The following is an 18,219-nucleotide window of genomic DNA, read 5'->3' as shown; positions in this document are numbered from 1 at the left end:
AAACAACATTTTTAATATATTTTGAAATCACAATATTTTTTAAATAAAACTTCAAAAAAAAACTTTAGTTGTGTAATTCTCTCATTTTTAGATCCATTTTAAAAATATAAAACATATAACATTTCACTCCTCTCTTAAATTAAACATTATAGCACAGAAGTTTAAAGCAACTGGAAAGAAGTAAAAAAAACATTATAAGCTAGCGTTATCTTCCTCTACCTATAAAGCCATCATATACATTTAAAAAATTAAATTACACTATGACAATTTATCCATTTGACCAGCGCTACACAAGTCTAAAAACTAACCTTTTTATGTTAAAGAAAATTACCACATTCAATTTTGTATGCGGAATTAAAGTACAAAATATGAAACATTAGCAATTTGACTACAAATAAAGCTGTCTAGCACAATTATATTACCATGAGAAAATTTTAAAAACCAAGTTAATAAGAAAAGATATACTGGGTGCTAAGTCCTCCAGCACATAGAAATTTATTCACCAATTTGGTATGAATTGTTGATAGAGACACATCAGGGCTTGTAATGAATACAAGGGAACATTGTAAAAAGCTCAATATGGCTTGCCCTTTATCCTCTCCAACCATATTGACAATATATGTATGCAAAATTATGAGCTAATTTAGTCCAGCATTTATTCACTCTGGACTAGGAGGAAAAAAGCTAAACACATTCCGTTACAAATTGACATCACCAAAACAATAAATCGTCCTGATATGTGTCCATAAATAATTCAAAAGTAACTTTGTTCTGTCACGCCCGAATTAAAGTTGCTATTCAATGACCATGTGCTAAGCTAATTCTCCCGCCAAAAACATAATCATCATTTACTTGCCATTATTTTGCTTTAATTATGCCCTGTGAGAACAATACATAGCTTCGTTACACACCACTAATTACGAATCACTTCTCTTACCTCATAGTAAACAAGAAAAACAACTGAGCTAATTATTTGAGGAAATTCGAACACATTATTTCGTAATATCGTTATAATTCTTGAAATACTTCACAAACTAAATATTCGGACAAACATGTTCTTAAAGTTATACTTATTACCAATCACATATATATAAATTGTGCTTGATTAATTTTCGTATATATTATCTTCTGTTATATTTGTCGACGAGTCTGAATGTGAACTCGTTTTTTTAAACAAAGATGAGGACTCGAAATAAGAGCATAGTAAGCAATAAACACAAAGAATAAAGTATTCTTAAAATAAGAGTGAGATTTGAAGTGTTATAAAAAAAATATGTTTTTGAAAACGAAGTAAATTTTTTATTTTGAGTTTCGACTAGTTAATATGTTAAAATTACTTGAGCTTCCTCGTTTTAAAAATTGTTTCTATCAATGTTTTATTTCTCAGTTGCTTTCTCAAGATACTTTATTTTTCATGTGAATTTTCTATTGTGTCTTTCAATCTTCATCTTCCTTTCAAATTCTTTTTTTTAAATATTTTTCGGACTTTGGGATGGAAAATCCTACCTCTCGTTAAACTACTTAGCTGATTTTAGATGGTTTCTCTTGGAACGAAGAAATTTACGGGTAAAAAAATTTATATTTTGTAGATACTTAGAATATTCGAAAGAGATTTTCGTCCAAATATTCACATAGCGAGGTATTCCAAGAAATATTTGAAATACGAGGTTTTTAGAGAATTCAGTCTCCAATTTGAGCTAGTGATGTAATTTCCCTAGTTATTTCCTGTCCAGCACTAGTATGATGAGATCTAAATTGCAAGCCCAGTTTTATTAGTCATTAGAAGCCCATTATTGTCAAATCATTTGAGGTTGGGCTTGACTCTTTAAGTAGTACATCTGGACTGGTACAGAATCTTCGGACGAGCGAACCGACTTGAATCATTCAATTAAAGATTAAACACTTTATTTAATATTTTTTTTAATACACCACTATTAGAGTATTAGTTGGTGTTGTGAAACAATCTGGAGAAAGACTTGGCCAAATAAACCTTGAGAACAAACGCTTAAACCCTAGTTTCTCTGATATCTAGGGTTTTTGATTGTCCGAACATTTTTCAAAGACCTCTCTCTCTCCGAGCTCCTATGGCGGATTCGAGAACACACAGCCACGAGGACGATAACCAGAGGCTATACAACCCTTACAAAGACCTCAACGTCCCGATCCGAAACCTCTACAATCTCCCAACGGCTCACGAACACCTCTTCATCGAAGAGGCCTCGAAGCCCCACCGATCCTGGGGCGAGAATCTCCAGTACTACACCGGCATAGGATACCTCTCCGGCGCGGTGGTCGGCGGCGCCAGGGGGACAGTAGAAGGCCTCGGGGCGGCGGAGCGCGGCGAAACGGCCAAGCTCCGAGTCAACCGAGTCCTGAACTCGGGAGGCCAGCTCGGAAGGAGGTACGGGAACACGCTCGGGATCCTAGGGCTGATCTTCGCCGGCCTAGAGAGCGGAGCGATTCATCTCCGCGGCCGCGACGATTTGCTGAACACCGTCGCGGCGGGTCTCGGGACTGGCGCGATTTACAAAGCCGCGGCGGGGCCGAGGTCGGCGGCGATCGCCGGAGCGGTGGGAGGGATCGCCGCGGCGGCGGCGGTGGCAGGAAAGCACGTCGTCAAGAGATATGTTCCGATATAGAGTTATTAGGTCTGGTTTTGGAGATTGGAAATGCGTTTAATTTGGATCATTTAGGGGTTTGGAGAAGAGAGAAATATGTTGTTCGGTTTGGTTGAGACTTTGATAGTTTTTCTTTTTCTTTTGTAGGTTGTAGTTTAATCTCTCCTTGAAAAAAATCTGTCGACTTTGCAATGATAATCGTTTCTTCGTGATATTGAATTTTTTTTTTTTTTTTTTACCATTTTAATAATTGAAAATGAAGAACAATCAACGACGATGAAAGTTGTACTGCATATAATTCAATTTTTTTGCATCTGAGCTTAAAATGAAGATAAAGAAATCTCTGATCACACTCTGATGCGTCAAAACAAAATTTCATAAAACGGAAAAAAAAAAAAAAAAAAAAAAGTTGAAATAATGTTTGCACGGTTGTTATACGGAGATCGTTCCTTCCTCTAATTTAACGTCTTGTGAAACGCAGTCTGCAAAACAGAGTACAATTCAAAGGCTTAATGACTTCTCTAAATAATCAAGTAAATACTATGCTTTATTGTATTTCAGGTCTGGGATTTTACTTGGGTTGTGAAGAAGAGTGTCATGCAAAAACTCAATTTGTGTAGACTATTTCTAATGGACTTGGTAATAAATGGAAAGAGATACGTACGGAAGTTGAGGTCTTTAGAAGCTCTCTGATGGCCATCGTGGCGTAACAAGAAGCCGGGAGAGTGAAACTTAGCTTGATCGCCTTTTGGGGTTCTTCAGAGTTGTTCCCTGTTGGAACGTCTGATATATCATTCCCGTTATTCAAACTCGTCTCTTCGTTTCCGTTGATTGTGTCTTCTTTGACATCTTCCGCGGGTCTAGATTTAGCCATGATGTCCATATCCGTCTCTGCCAAAGGCACCGTACTGTCGGTATATGTCAGAAATTCCCTGCAACACAACCGGAAGAAGAAAAGGAAAGGAAAAGAATTGTGAGCGGGAATAATTGATCGCCGAAAGTCCGAGGAACGGAAAGAAGGAAAGCCAAGGCTTAACCATTCGTAATTTAGCGGCTTTTGGAAAACACGCCTGTAACTTCCAGTCATGTTCGTGATAGAGAATTCTCTGCAATGTTATGAAAAAACACGGATTTAATTTAAGTAAGAGCAATTATTAGAAAAGAAAAAAAAATCGATGATATGCGGGTTTAAGAGAAGTCAGTGATATACTTGACACCGTGTGCGCTCTCCGTCAAACTGATATTATCCTGAATACAGTAGCAAAATGACAATCAGAACTTTTTCAAAAATAAAATAACAATAATTGTTGAAGAATTATAACCCAGGACCTATGGATTTCTGGAATGTTGAGACAGACCTTAGTCGCCAAATCATGATAGACTTGGGCTACATCATTTTGAGGAAGAATTACCCTTGAACTGCCAAAAAAGCATATGAAAAGTGTGGGAATGAACAGTAAGGTAAACACACAATGCATATATAAGGTGGCACAAGGTTTGACGTTTCTTTCTTTACCCAGGCATAGGAAGCACAACATCCACAATTGTATACTTTCCACTGAGGATATCTTGCTCAGTCACAGCCTGCAACAAGATTATACACGTATTATGAATAATTAAACTTAAGTTCAAAATAAAACAATTTTTTTTCCATAAACAAGATGTCATGACTACCACAGATACCAGCAAGTCCCAAAACCATAGGACAGAATAACTTGCACCCTATATGGGTTTGGTGGTAGATAGCAGTTCAAGGACATACCTTTGAAACAATCCTAAAAGGATCCCAAGTAGAATAACATACCTTTACACTGATATTCTTTTCCTCGGGAATATCGGTCACTGTGGTTTCATCTAGATCATTAGGAAGCGTATTGTTAGAGTCTTCGTCTTCAGCCACGGGTGTGGCTATTTCTTTCACACACGGCATGTCTGATTCCTTGCAATACACAAGGTCGCCAACCACCACGTTGTCAGTGCCTACAGTACGATGTAATCATATAAGCATATAGCCTTTGTTGAACGCTTTAATTAAGCGCCGGCAGAAACGTTGATAAATATGGCACAGTTACTGAGATTCCAGACTCTACATGGAACGAAGCAGGTAATTAATGTACCGCCAATGAGAGACTACCATATTTTTGCACCCTCGTACTTGCTGCATGATTCCATAAATAGCTCTGGTAACTATGTACATACCTGAGTGATAGGACATCAAATAACATTAGCATTTACTTGAGTTAGTGTTTGAGCACTGACCATCGTCACTGAGAAATCGGACAATTAAATTCAATTCAGGGAATTGACGTGTAGATTATAGAATGCTTTCTTAAATTACACTAACTCCCATCATTCTCTTATTCTTTCTTTCTTTTTTGAACTTACATCATTCTCAAAGTTCTGGGTATTCCTCGAAGAGCCTGCAGGTAGTTCCCAGGACATTTCTTCAAGCATTGCAACTTCATGAAGAAGAAAAACAAAAAAATGGAAAGATTTAAAGTAGGAAAAAAATGGGCTAAAATATTATGACAAAAGATGACATGAAAGTTGCATATAGAGCCTTGAGAGAAATTCCAGCACAAGCAACGGGCTCTTTTGACAGCACAAGGCTCACAGAAGAACCAACTATCACAAGAGAAGAAATAACTAACTTACCAGAGCCCTCTCAGCAACCATGAATCGGGGTAATTGCCTCATGGTCCCATCAATATCACTAGTTTCTTTAAAATATTCGCGTGCATTCATGATTTCTCTTTTTTGTAAATAAAGAGCCAGTCAAAGAAAACAGTGCATTAGCAAATTTACAGTAGAGCACAAATGGAATCTTTTTTAGATACAGAAAAAACAATTGGACAAAATGTGTATCAAGGATATCCCCTTCTCTTGGATCAAGAATCAAATCCACAGCAGCTTTCCACTCTCCTCTGAGTAGCATAGCTCCGACAAGGAAGGTCGGAACAGAACCGCTTCCAAAACGCTGAATTCATTTAAATACACATCGCAATAAGAATACGGATATAGCAAAAGGCTAAAGCTGTGTAGCTAAAATTTAAGTGCATCATGTAGATAAGAAGATAAAAAGTAGCGATTAAGTACTTGTAGGCCAAAGTAATTAATGAAACCCTGTTTTCCTAGAGCAGCCGCTGAGGCCTTTACAGTATCTTCAGAATCTGCAACAACTCCTCTGAAAGAATGAGTGCAATAAGTACAAACTCAAGAGTGCATCTACACGTAAAATTAACTTCGTGAGAAAACCTTCACCTCAATGTAACAGTAAATCTGTTTCCCGAGAGTTGTCCGAGGAATAGTCCCTCGTTAACATAGCTGAAAAACACAAAAACTTAAATGATCAAAAGACAATTGAATAAATGTGTAAATAAAATGACGAATAGCTTCATCCAACTTTACCAGAAATCGCCAACTTTAATACCAATTAGCCTGTCATTCAGGACAGCTAATCTACTAGCACGCAGCTTAAACACTGTCACCTGAGTTTTAAACGGATAACAATGTGAGCACCATTCTTCAATATCATTAAGTTCCAAAATCTAGACTTTTTGCACCAGTACCAAGAAATACAGTTAAATTAATACCCTTTGAGTTGTGACTGCACGCTTATCCTTTGTTCCTGCAAACCCAAACGACTTCGGCTGTTGCATATCATCGTCACCCCATTAGCAGAATCTCACCACGATACAAAGCAATATACCTCTATCGCAAATGTGTGATATTATAAAAAATAAATAAAAAAGGAATTGATTAATTTCATGTAAAATGAAAAAGGTGCAATAACAAGAACCTGTATGCCAAGCATCTTTCCAAGTAGTCCAATGGCCTCCTGAGAATCCTTGTTTTCCTTGTAAAGATGAAACCTAAATATAATAGGTTATTCGAGAAATTTGCAGGTTAAGTAGTATTATGCAATGGAAAGTACTATAATTCAGAATGATTTGTGTGTGGGTGTGTTTGTGTCTGTATCGAGTTACCTAAGAAATTTGCCAACATTGTCTTGCCAGTCCTCTGAACCTCTACTATCAAAAGGTTTACCACCTCGTTCTTTCCGTTTTCTGGAGTTCCTTCCTTGGTTGCTCTGACCACTATTATTTAATCTCACACGGATGCATTTTGAAGAAGCATCTGGCCCATCAGTGGTATCAGTGACGAGAAACTTCAACTTCGTCTTAAAAAAATTGTGTATTTCCTGAAATATGTGAATAGAGTAAATGCAAATGATGGATGACAGAAAAATAGAGGAAAAAAAGGAATCGAGTCCTTATGCCCAAATTTTTTTAAAAAAAAAGCCCCATATCTGAAAATCAATTTTGAACTCGTAATCAAGCAAGCAAGGAGCCAAACAATCAATCTAGGCTATCATATGGGCATTGAATTCGATTCTCATTCACCCATTTCTGATTTTAAAAAAATCCTCTTTTTATAGTAAACCTTGTTCATCGTGTACATGAAATCCTTGTCACTAGATTCCCAAAATCGAGCCACTCAACAAGTCAGCTCCAGTATGCAAGATGAAACAAGACTTACCAGCGATCAACAAAACTAAGCTAATTCATTTTTCCCATGGTAAATTTTCTAGGATAACATGAAGAGCTAAATGTAAAAATGAAAATCTGAACTGACCGTTCGACGAGCTTTGTCAGAACTCGGTGAAAGAACAATGGGCGAAATGCAATCTTCGCCACTACCAGAGTTGATTTGGTCGATCAAAGCTTTCAAAAGCTCGGCATCAGAGTCCCCAGCGAGAGATCTAAATGATTCGAGCTCAGAAATATAACTTTTGCTTGAAGCGTCGCTGTTCTCGATTTTACATTCCTCACGGGGCTGAATAAAGATATCCAAATTTTTATCGATAATCAAAAGAAAACACACCATAATTTGGTCTGCAAATGCAAGATTAAAAAGAAAAAAAATACCTCTGGGGGTGCCTTCAAAGAGGTTAAATGAACTACGTTCCCATCAGGATCTACTTCGTTTACTATAAAATCCGAATACCTACATCAATCACCAAGCAGAAAAACTAAATCGATTAAAATTACAAAAAACAACCGCTAACAATATGCATAATCTTCTTCTGGTATCAGATAGAAACAAAGAGCAAGCACTGCACGACTCTAATGATTTCCGTGCCTTTAGTAAACATCGCTAGTTACAAGCTATGGATAATCTGGTACCAGATTTAAAGCTCTTAAAATCAGAAACCGAGTCTCTACTTTTCCAAGTTCACGTAGAAGCTATAGCACAAATAACACACGTATTATAGAGATGTGCAATGAGTGTTAGCTCGTATTGGAGAGATGGAGAGACCTTTGCTTGAGGACTCCGCGAAAACCAGGAAGGTCAGAAATGAAGCAGAAAATGCCGACATCGGATTCCTCGGGAGCTTTCATTGCAATTAGGGTTTCCGGCGCGAAGTTGCAGAGCGAGTAGGGTTTTGCAACGGACAAACACGACGACGAGGACGAAGACGATATGGGTTTTACGGTGTCCATAAAACGCACCGTTTTGCTCGGAATTCTGAAACCCAATAGCATTTCGCACCTTTCCCCCTCTTTCTTTCTCTATTTTTTTTCCCTTTTTTTTATCCTCCCAATTTGGCGCGCTTTATTTTATTATTTTAACCTTTTACACGGCTTTTTTTTTTAATTTTTTTTTTTTTTTAGAATTTGTTGCAAGTAAACTAGATTCTTTAAAGATTTTAACGAAAAATTCATTTTATTTGAAAAATAGTTCATGATGTCGAAGTAAATTAAATTAACTTTAACTAAAATAATTAATTTAATTTACTTCGTTTAAATTGAAGTGAATTAAATTAACTAAAATAATTAAATTTAATTTATTTCGGCTTGATAGACTATTTTTTTAATAAAATAAAATTTTACCTATTTTTTAAAATAAATGTGAAGTATTGGAGTACTAACCTAATTGTCTCTCACACACACACACATGTATATATACACAATTATTGTTGTAAATATGCATGGATGCGGCGGCTATTCTTAGCATCTCGGTGAACATAATGAAACCTGCCGATGTCTTTCGTTGGCGAATACTCGATACAAAATGAATATAAAGTGGTTTTTTCTTTTTTTTCTTATGGCAAGTTATACCCCTTCCGAAAACGTTGATTGGTGTGGCAAACTTTGGTGCCTAAAACTCTCACAAACGATCAAGTGTTTTGTGTGGCGTGTTTGCAAATGGTGGATCCAGTCCGGACTATTCTCACTAAACATAAGATCACGAATGATGTGAGCTGCCCGGTGTGTTCCCGCGGTGTTGAATCAATCTTACACGTCTATTTGGGTTGGTTGTGGTCCCGAAAAGTGTGGAAGATCAAAAGTTTTGAAGACGTAGTCGAAAATCTGAGAAGAGATTATGCTATAAGTCTCTTCCTCAAAGTCATGGAGTCTCTTAGGGTACGTTCTCTGGAACTGTTGGTGATTTTGATTTGGAAATTGTGGAGCCACATGAACAATATCATCTCGGGGAAAGCAAATGGTCTCCGACCGAATTGGTGGAACGTATTAGCGGGTTTGTTGATGAGTACCGCGCGGTCATGATGGGCAAAGAGACGGGGCACGCGGCTACCAAAATGTACATAGAACGAAGCACGTCATTAAATGTACCGCCAATGAGAGGCTACCATATTTTTGCACCTTCATACTTGCTGCATGATTCTATAAATAGCTCTGGTAACTATGTACATACCTGAGTAATAGGACATCAAATAACATTAGCATTTGGTTCAGTTAGTGTTTGAGCACTAACCATTATCACAGAGAAATCTGATAATTAAATTCAATTTTTGGAATCGACGTGTAGATCATAAAATGGTTTTTCCATCATTCTCGTATTCTTTCTTTCTTTCTTGAACTTACGTCATTCTCAAAGTTTTGGGTATTCCTCGAAGAGCCTGCAAGTAGTTCCCCATGACATTTATTCAAGCATTGCAACTTCATGTGGAAGAAAAAAAAGGAGAGATTTAGAGTAGGAAAAAAATGGGTTAAAATATTATGACCAAAGATGACATGAAAGTTGCATATAGAGCCTTGAAAGAAAATGTAGCACAAGCAACAGACTCTTTATACAACACAAGGCTCACGAAAGAACCAACTACCACAAGAGAATAAATAACTAGCTTACCAAAGCCTTCTCAGCAACTATGAATCGGGGTAATTGCCTCATGGTCCCATCAGTATCATTAGTCTCTATATAATATTCGTGTGCATTCATAATTTCTCTTTTTTATGTAAATAAAAATCCAGTAAAAAAAACAATGCATTAACAAATTTACAGTAGAACACAATTGGAATCTTTTGTAGATTTAAAAAAAACAATTGGACAAAATGTGCATCAAGGATATCCCATTGTCTTGGATCAAGAACCAAATCCACAACAGTTTTTAAACATATCTAAGCAAAAAAAGGAAATATTACGAGCGGGTGAAGGCGAACAAGGTCGATCAACTCGGAACATGAATCCTCCGTATACATTAATCAGATTAACCGTCAGGACTCGCCGTTGTTCGAGATCGTTTAAGGAAGAGGATCGTCACCGTTAATCAGATTAACTTTAACAATTAATCCGATTAACTATCACAGTTAATACGTGAAGACCTCGCGTCGAGGTTCGAGTGACCAAATTGACGCAACCGCTGGGACTCACCGCTATTCGAGATCGTCTTTGGAGGAGGATCGTCACAGTTAATCAGATTAATCTTCTCATTTAATCAAATTAACATTCAAAGTTAATCATATTAACCCTCACATTTAATCAGATTAACCATCACAATTAATATCTTCGCTATCTCTGATTAGAACCTGAACCAAACGTATCGGAACTCGAGTTTCGTCGTACGACTTAGAGAGACCGTTACGTGGAGCGAGATCTGAGTCCTCGCTGGCGATTGTGGAGGCTCAGACTAGGGTTTCGACCGGAGGAACGGAGGAGGTTTGGGTGAGAATTTCGGCGGCGGAGGTAGGGATGGCATTTTTACCCGAAACCCGTTAGCCCGTCCGTTACCCGGTCTTAACGGGTCGGGTAATACCCGTTCAAAATGAGTTAACGGGCTAACGGGTATTACCCGTTAGTATTTTAGCGGGTGCGGGTCGGGTAGCGAAAATGTTAAACCCGCCCCGTTAACCCGCTAACCCGCCCGTTAATTATTTTTATGGAAAAAAACTAGATATTTTTTTTAAGAAAACATTAGATTATATCATAATGAGTAGGTTGTTGTTTTGATTCTTATTAAAAATTATTTTTTTATTTTTTTTAAACGGGTTAACGGGTGCTCAATTTTGGCATCCGTCACCCGGCGGATATACCCGTTACCCGCCCCGTTGGAAAAACCGGGTTAACGGGTATTTTAATAGGCGGGTACGGGTACCGGTATTGGTGTACCCGCTAAAACCCGTACCCGTTGCCATTCCTAGGCGGAGGTGAATCAAATGTGAATTTGGAGAAAAAAGAGTTTTTTTGGTAACTTTAATTAGTAATTAGCTATTTTTCTAAATAAGTTGATAATTTAGCTATTATATTAAAAGATTCTCGTTAAGTGGTTATTATGTTACAAATCTTAATTTAATATAATATAACAATTCTTAATTTAATATAATATAAGAGTATTCCCAGTATAATATATATATATTTTTTTGTTTAATGTTTGTGAATTGTGACATTCTAAGATTATTTCCGCACATATCTTATTAATATTTATATAGAATATATCAAAGTTATAAGTTGATATAACGATAAGCACGTTGGTTCATGAATTCGGCGGTCCCATTTTGAATCTCATGGAACTCATAGTCAGAATCTTGCTCTAATTTTTAAAGGTAAAATGACGAACATTGAAAAAAAAAAAAAAAAAAAAAAACCACGACGAAATGTAAAGCATGTCTTTTGATCACAGCAAGTGTCACGTGACAAAACAAAATAAAGGTTATGGCACGTGCCACTGGATTTGAACCTAAAAAAAGCCCCCAAAATCCAATAGTTACTCTCTCTTTCTCTCTCGTCGAGGAAGAACAAAAGCAAAGCAAAAATGGAAGCCATACTCGTCGACTGTGTCCATCACAGTCTCCGTGATTTCATGTACCGAAACGCCATTTTCATCTGCGAGCGTCTCTGTTCTGAGTTTCCGTCCGAGGTACTTTTTCTTTTACACCTACGCTCTCACTCGCTTTTGTTTTCGTTGTTGTCGTTCTGTTTGGTTACCAAGAAGTCTCGACATTATGGTGGAATTCAGTGACAATCGTCTTTTTCATAACCAAGAAGATTGTTCATTTCTCTGTTTTCTCTTGCTGGTGTCTCTCAGTGGCCAGAGCCGATCATTACCGGTGTTAATCGAGATCAGCGTTTCTTTCTATTTTGCTTATTGAATTTGATTTTCCACATTTTCTAGCTTTCGAGTTTGATACTGATTGAAGATTTCGTTTTCCTGCTGATTGATTGAAACCTGGTGCTGTTTTCTACATAGAATTGTGTTTTATGGGTTCACTGGAAAATGAGAAATTATTTTTAATCAAGAAATTAGATTTTCCTAGGGTGGTTTCAACTCCTAGTTAAAAAAACCAGCTTCAGATAGTTTTTCGAAGTAGAAATGTGAAGCTCTGTAGGTGAAACTGTATAGTTAATTTATTGACCAATTTTTTCTTTTTTGAAACAATTTCTTTACCATTTTTAAGCGTCGAAGGTTGAAACTATGTAATTTTGTAATCCTTTTCAAGGGATTTCAGTACTTAATTTGATATCTACTACAGCTGAAAGACCTTATAGCTTATTTATCTAGTTTCCCTTACTGCATAATTTCAGTCTCTTTAATTGAATTTGGTTTATGGGTTACCTCTGAAGAAGCAATTCTCTTATGCAGACAAATTTGCAATTGCTAGCCAGCTGTTACTTACGCAACAATCAAGCGTATTGTGCCTACCATATTTTAAAAGGTCAGCTTCCAACAGCTTGTTTCTTTTATATATATATATATATATATATATATATATATATGTATATATATATTACAAATGATTTTGAATTTCCCCCTTTTTATTAGCTCAAATCTCATTTGTATGTGTATTTTCATCCTTCTTTTTCCCCTTAAAACAAGGAACACAAATGGCCCAATCCCGCTACTTGTTTGCAATATCATGCTTTCAAATGGATTTTCTGAAGGAAGCTGAAGCGGCGCTGAGTCCACCAAACGAGCCCAGTTCAGAGGTAGGGCATGAGTTATCGGTACTGATTTTTATATCCGAAGGTATCAATGAGCTTATAATAATGTTACTTCTCACACAAGCACTTTTTCCATAGCCCAATCTTTGTTTAGATAGAGATATTATTATTTTCCTAGAGTTTATATAACAAACAATAATAATGTATTGTCATTCATTTACCATAGTTTATATCAAATCAGCTCAATTGTACTTGTTGTCTTGCTTGCACACCCAGGTTCCAAACGGTGCTGCTGGTCATTACCTGCTTGGACTTATTTACAGGTCTCTCATACGCAATTTTTTTTCCTTCTAAAGTAAAAAGGCTGGAGAGCATGTTTCAAAGTTTTGTTTTCAACAATAGATATGCTTCTAAAGTTTTGTTTTCCATCTATATGGTTTCATTTTCCCCTGTGTATATTTAAATAGTATCTAGTCACCTACTTCATGCGAAAAAAACAACCATCTTAGTGCTGAATATATATATATATATATATATTTTTTCTATATGTGGTGTGTTATTGTTCTCTTTCTCTTTTTTTACTTCATATACGATTTTGATGATTGGTTTTTCGCTCAAATATTTAGGTACACTGAAAGAAGCACATATGCAATCCATCACTTTAAAGAGGCTTTGTCACTAAATCCTTTGATGTGGGCCGCATATGAGGAGCTTTGCGTATTAGGTCTGTAAGACGATATATGTATGATGTATTCCATTTATTGCTACATGGCTCACATTATTGAGTTTTCTATTTTTATTTTTTATTTTATGGATTGTTAGCTTGTGTATTTTTTTTAATCTACATTCTTACTTTATCTAGTGCTTTTTAAGCAGTTATTGTTATACCATTAGTTTTATTTTTGGACTGTTTGCTTTTAAATGTTTAAGTTCATTAATTATTAATCTTGTATTCCTTTTTGGTGTGTTTTCCTTGTTGTTTAAGGGGCTGCTGATGAAGCATCAACGGTCTTTGGTGAAGCAGCCAGTCGTTGCCTACAGAACCGCTACTTACATCAAGGATCGGCTTCCCATAGTTTGCACCTGCCCAATGAAGATTGTAATTTGGCTGCTGCAAAGAACTTTGGCTTGGAAGAATCAAGTCCCAGGCAATTGATACATGTGCAAGGAAATAATATCAGAGATATCTCGGGAAATTCCCATAATAGTACTGTTATGGGAGGTACTTCCACCCAGTCTCTAAACGGAAGCTCGTCAAACTTATTATTCTATAACACTCCTTCACCAGTGGCTGCACAGGTATAAGAGTGTTAAAGTATGGAAGTTTTAAATCTATTTGTCTGTCAGAAGTTTTTTGTGTATCTAATTTGAGGTTGTTCTGAGTGTTATTTTTGAAAATAGATTGATTCTTTGCATCATTCGTTTAGAACATTTCTCTAAGAAGTGGTTTGATTCAAGTTTGTGTATAAAGTGCATAAGAATAGTGATTACGGGTGCCAGTTTTTTACTCTCAACTTTACAAGAAACAAAAAATAATCACATTTTCGATATTCCGCCTAGGAGTTTAAATTCCAAATGATAGAGCTAACAATATTATAAAATTGTAGCCAGTGTTGGGAGGAATTATTGTATTTCCATCGCTCCACTCCTCCTTGTACCGAGAGGTTATGAAATTAAGTATAAGAAATTACTTTGACACGGTTTAACTTTTTGTTTGTTTCGTTATGTTTTTGAGGAGCACACATATTCTTATTTAAACCATCCAATTAAATACGCGAAAAACCCTTTATGTTTCTTGTTAATAGTAGTATTTCCCTCTTACTAGTATGGTGTTAGCAGTGGTACATTAACTCTCTAAATGTGTCGTTGCTTTGCAGTTTTCGGGCATTGCTCCACCACCGATTTGTAGAAATATACCACAAAATGGCCCACACCTCAGTACAGCTGCTACCGAAAGCTCACCAAAGTCAACAATAAATGCCACAGTTCAAGCCCCTCGACGAAAGGTTGTAGATGAAGGAAAACTACGAAAGGTATTCTTACATATAAAAATGGTTATGTGTGTATCTGTCTACACATGCTTCCACACATGCGCGTACTAACATATATTATTTGGAAAATTCAATTGAAGTTTATCAGATTACCTTGAACTTTTCCCTCAATATCTTATCCTTCTGTTTACAGATTTCAAGTAGGTTGTTTAATGATTCTGGCATGCGTCGGAGTACACGACTTTCGGGCGATACTGTTGCAGCTTCCACAATGGTCGCTGGAAATGGAACTACCACCTCATCTAAATATCTATCCGTGTTCAAGCCAAGCTCAATGTCATTACGTTCTCTGGCTAGTCGCAAAGGACATGCGTGGGCCAACGAAAATATTGATGAAGGTGGTGTATCTTCTATCTCACATCAATACACCAAATGAATATACTAATTTGTGAAGATTCCACAGCACACATACCTTGGTTATAATTTATTTATTTCAGAACTTTTTTATACACTAGATTTGTTCCTTTTGCTTTCTGGTCAGCCATCTCTTTGGACGATACACAAATGAGTGTGGCCTCTTCTATTTCTGGTCAATCACTTTCCGGTGAAACTAGAGTACAAGAGAATGAAGAGGCAGCCATGCATGAGGGTCGTAGCATGAACAGCTCAAAAATTATTTCCGGAACGTCAGAAATATTGAGCCTTTTGGGAACATTCGGGGAGGGGTATAGACTCTCTTGCTTATACAGGTGCCAGGTATGTACGGCTTTGGGGGTATTGTTGAGAAGCAGAACATTTTCACGTTTTAGGAATTGGGTTATTCTTTCTTCTTTTCTTAATCAGGTCTTGACTTTACAGGACGCTCTAGATGTTTATCTAAAACTTCCAGCCAAGCATTACAATACAGGCTGGGTTCTTTCCCAGGTAACTGACATGAACCACGAACATTGAATTAATGAAAATAAGATAAAATGGTATACAAAGGATGGAATCTCCGGACTTTAGAGAGGTCCACTCTCATTGTCCAAGAATTTTATTTCTGGTTTCTCAACATCTTTTGCTTCTCTTATTATTATTTGAATTTACTTTATACCTGCTTTTATTTGACCAGGCGACGTATCGAACTGCAGGTTGGAAAAGCATATTTTGAGCTGGTAGATTATTTAAAAGCTGTGAGGGCCTTCAGTCTTGCCCGTGACTTAGCACCTTACAGCTTAGAGGGAATGGATATTTATTCTACAGTTCTTTACGTGAGTTTCTTCACCTTTCTACCATCAGTGAACTGAATATCAATTTATAGTAATATGACTGAAGAAATGGCTGTCCCTTGTGGTTTTTTAGAGGGTAATTCTCGTGGCACTTTTTTTTCCCCTTGCTTGGATTTCTTCAAAGTCAAACTGTCATTGCAACAGATACTCAATGGTTAAAAATCACAAATCATACATTTGGCCTTGTTTGATTCCTGATGTCAAAGATGACGAGATTGGCAGACCGAACTTAGCATTAGTTCTCTCACTTGGCACTTCTAAAATTTTCGTATAAATTTATTTATATTTTGTGTTTTTCTGCAGCATTTGAAGGAAGATATGAAATTAAGTTACTTGGCGCGAGAACTGGTATCAACGGATCGCTTAGCTCCACAATCTTGGTAGCCTGTTGATTTGGTCTCTATGACTGTTTCATCGAACTGATTGTCTCTGCAATAATACTTACATGTCTCTTTTCTATCAATCAATTGCAGGTGTGCCATGGGTAATTATTATAGTGTGCAGAAAGATCATGAAACCGCGCTTAAAAATTTTCAGCGAGCTGTAAAAGTCAATCCAAGATTTGCATATGCGCATACTCTTTGTGGCCACGAGTATGATATGCCCTTTAATTTTCTGTCTCGCTCTCTGATCTTTTGCAACACGAGCTTATTATCTCACACATTTGTATTTATTACATATATATAATGTTTTTTTTTTCTTTTCTATTTTACAACTGCAGATATGCGTCACTCGAGGATTTTGAGAATGGAATCAAGAGCTACCAGAGTGCACTTACTGTTGATTCAAGACATTACAATTCTTGGTATGGACTTGGAATGGTCTATCTCCGCCAAGAGAAGTTTGATTTCTCGGAGCATCACTTTCGCAGGGCATTCCACATAAATCCACGTTCTTCTGTTATCATGTCTTATCTCGGTACGGCACTCCATTCACTAAAGGTTCGTTATGCTCGATCCTCATCATGCTCTATCAGGAGACATTATTTTCTTCATATAGCTCTCTGATCTTTATGTTCCAATTGCCGGCAGAGAAATCAGGAAGCTTTGATGATGATGGAGAAGGCTATCACAGTAGATCCGAAGAACCCTCTTCCCATGTACCAGAAGGCTAATATGCTCATGAATTTGGAAAGTTTCGATGAAGCTTTAGAAGTCCTAAAAGAGCTAAAAGAATGTGCCCCGCGAGAAAGCAGCGTTTATGCTCTAATGGGTTTAATCTACAAACGGAATAACATGCCTGACAAGGCAATGCTTCATTACGGTCTTGCATTGGATCTGAAACCTACTGCGACCGATGTGGCTTCTATCAAGGTTCTTTGCCTCTTTTCAATACTGTCTTACCTTTGAAGGAGAACATTTTGCTCACCCTTTTCTCTCATCTTTTTGAACAGGCTGCTATTGAAAAGTTACTTGTACCCGATGAACTAGAGGACTACATGTAGAGAGAGAGAGAGAGAGAGAGAGAGAGAGAGAGAGATCTTCCTGTGAAATGGCCATGCAAATGTCAAGATATATAAAGAACAGAGTTTGGCTTGTGCTTTCGGAGATTGTGATATCAGTGTATGGGAATTTTGTGGTTCCCATGAGCAGTTAGAATCTGGCAGATAGAGCAGACTGACCGTGGTTTAATCTAACATAATTTTGAGAGACACGAAACGAATGCCCAACGCCAGTTATGAATGTAAACTCAGGAGAAATAGGTGTTACGTGACCTTCTTTAGTGTAGAAACTGAACTGTAGCAGTTTGCCAATTTTAAACGTGCATTCTCGATTTTTTGTTTTTGTTTTTTGGGAACCAATAGAAACCATGTTTTAGGACTGTTTCAAATGTAGTGTAGGGATTATATCCATTCTTCTCTTTCATGGTCACTTATTAACCATGTTTTAGGACTGTTTCAAATGTAGTGTAGGGATTATATCCATTCTTCTCTTTCATGGTCACTTATTTTGTATGGGAGCTCGAAGGAAATAGTGCAAGACTTCATCAAGTATACGTGGGTAAAATGGTTAACTTGTTAAAGCTTTAACAGTTTGAGCTGTTAACATTTAATCATTAACCATTCAAAACGGCTAAAAGATTTAATCGGTTAACAATATTTTTTAGAACGGTTAATCAATTAACCAACGTTATATTCAGTTGACAATAATTTTTAAGCGA

The 18,219-nt window shown here is 36.9% G+C and overlaps 3 protein-coding genes across 3 annotated transcripts; 2 read left to right on the top strand and 1 right to left on the bottom strand.

The window, feature by feature from the left end:
• Positions 1 to 1,946: 1,946 nt before the first annotated feature.
• On the top strand, positions 1,947 to 2,830 carry TIM23-3 (translocase inner membrane subunit 23-3). The gene has a single exon (XM_089630695.1). It carries the CDS (start codon positions 2,085 to 2,087, stop codon positions 2,637 to 2,639), a length of 555 nt encoding a protein of 184 aa, XP_089486821.1. The 5' UTR covers positions 1,947 to 2,084; the 3' UTR covers positions 2,640 to 2,830.
• Positions 2,831 to 2,893: 63 nt separating this feature from the next.
• Positions 2,894 to 8,205, bottom strand: LOC149382309 (Pseudouridine synthase family protein). Its single transcript, XM_089630694.1, has 20 exons — positions 7,938 to 8,205; positions 7,547 to 7,625; positions 7,254 to 7,454; positions 6,605 to 6,819; positions 6,418 to 6,490; positions 6,212 to 6,268; positions 6,027 to 6,106; positions 5,880 to 5,942; positions 5,715 to 5,802; positions 5,493 to 5,595; positions 5,274 to 5,377; positions 5,004 to 5,077; positions 4,753 to 4,817; positions 4,423 to 4,598; positions 4,135 to 4,202; positions 3,977 to 4,037; positions 3,829 to 3,866; positions 3,656 to 3,724; positions 3,283 to 3,550; positions 2,894 to 3,100 (listed from the first exon to the last, which is right to left on the bottom strand). The coding sequence occupies exons 1-20, from the start codon at positions 8,162 to 8,164 to the stop codon at positions 3,074 to 3,076; spliced, it is 2,136 nt and encodes a 711-aa protein (XP_089486820.1). The 5' UTR covers positions 8,165 to 8,205; the 3' UTR covers positions 2,894 to 3,073.
• A 3,409-nt stretch (positions 8,206 to 11,614) lies between these two features.
• On the top strand, positions 11,615 to 18,055 carry LOC149382308 (cell division cycle protein 27 homolog B-like). Its single transcript, XM_089601880.1, has 16 exons — positions 11,615 to 11,778; positions 12,502 to 12,574; positions 12,736 to 12,845; positions 13,077 to 13,123; positions 13,427 to 13,524; positions 13,786 to 14,099; positions 14,678 to 14,833; positions 14,985 to 15,189; positions 15,333 to 15,547; positions 15,650 to 15,715; positions 15,922 to 16,041; positions 16,363 to 16,439; positions 16,533 to 16,652; positions 16,781 to 17,000; positions 17,091 to 17,372; positions 17,453 to 18,055. Exons 1-16 carry the CDS (start codon positions 11,674 to 11,676, stop codon positions 17,501 to 17,503), a joined length of 2,259 nt encoding a protein of 752 aa, XP_089458006.1. The 5' UTR covers positions 11,615 to 11,673; the 3' UTR covers positions 17,504 to 18,055.
• Positions 18,056 to 18,219: the final 164 nt, after the last annotated feature.

The sequence above is a fragment of the Urtica dioica genome, chromosome 11 (assembly GCF_054948205.1).
Source record: "Urtica dioica subsp. dioica isolate 48M chromosome 11, U.dioica_male_clone48M_v1_H2, whole genome shotgun sequence".
NCBI lineage: Eukaryota > Viridiplantae > Streptophyta > Magnoliopsida > Rosales > Urticaceae > Urtica > Urtica dioica.
The sequence above is the reverse complement of the archived record's forward strand: the minus strand, read 5'-3'. Positions and strand labels throughout refer to the sequence as shown.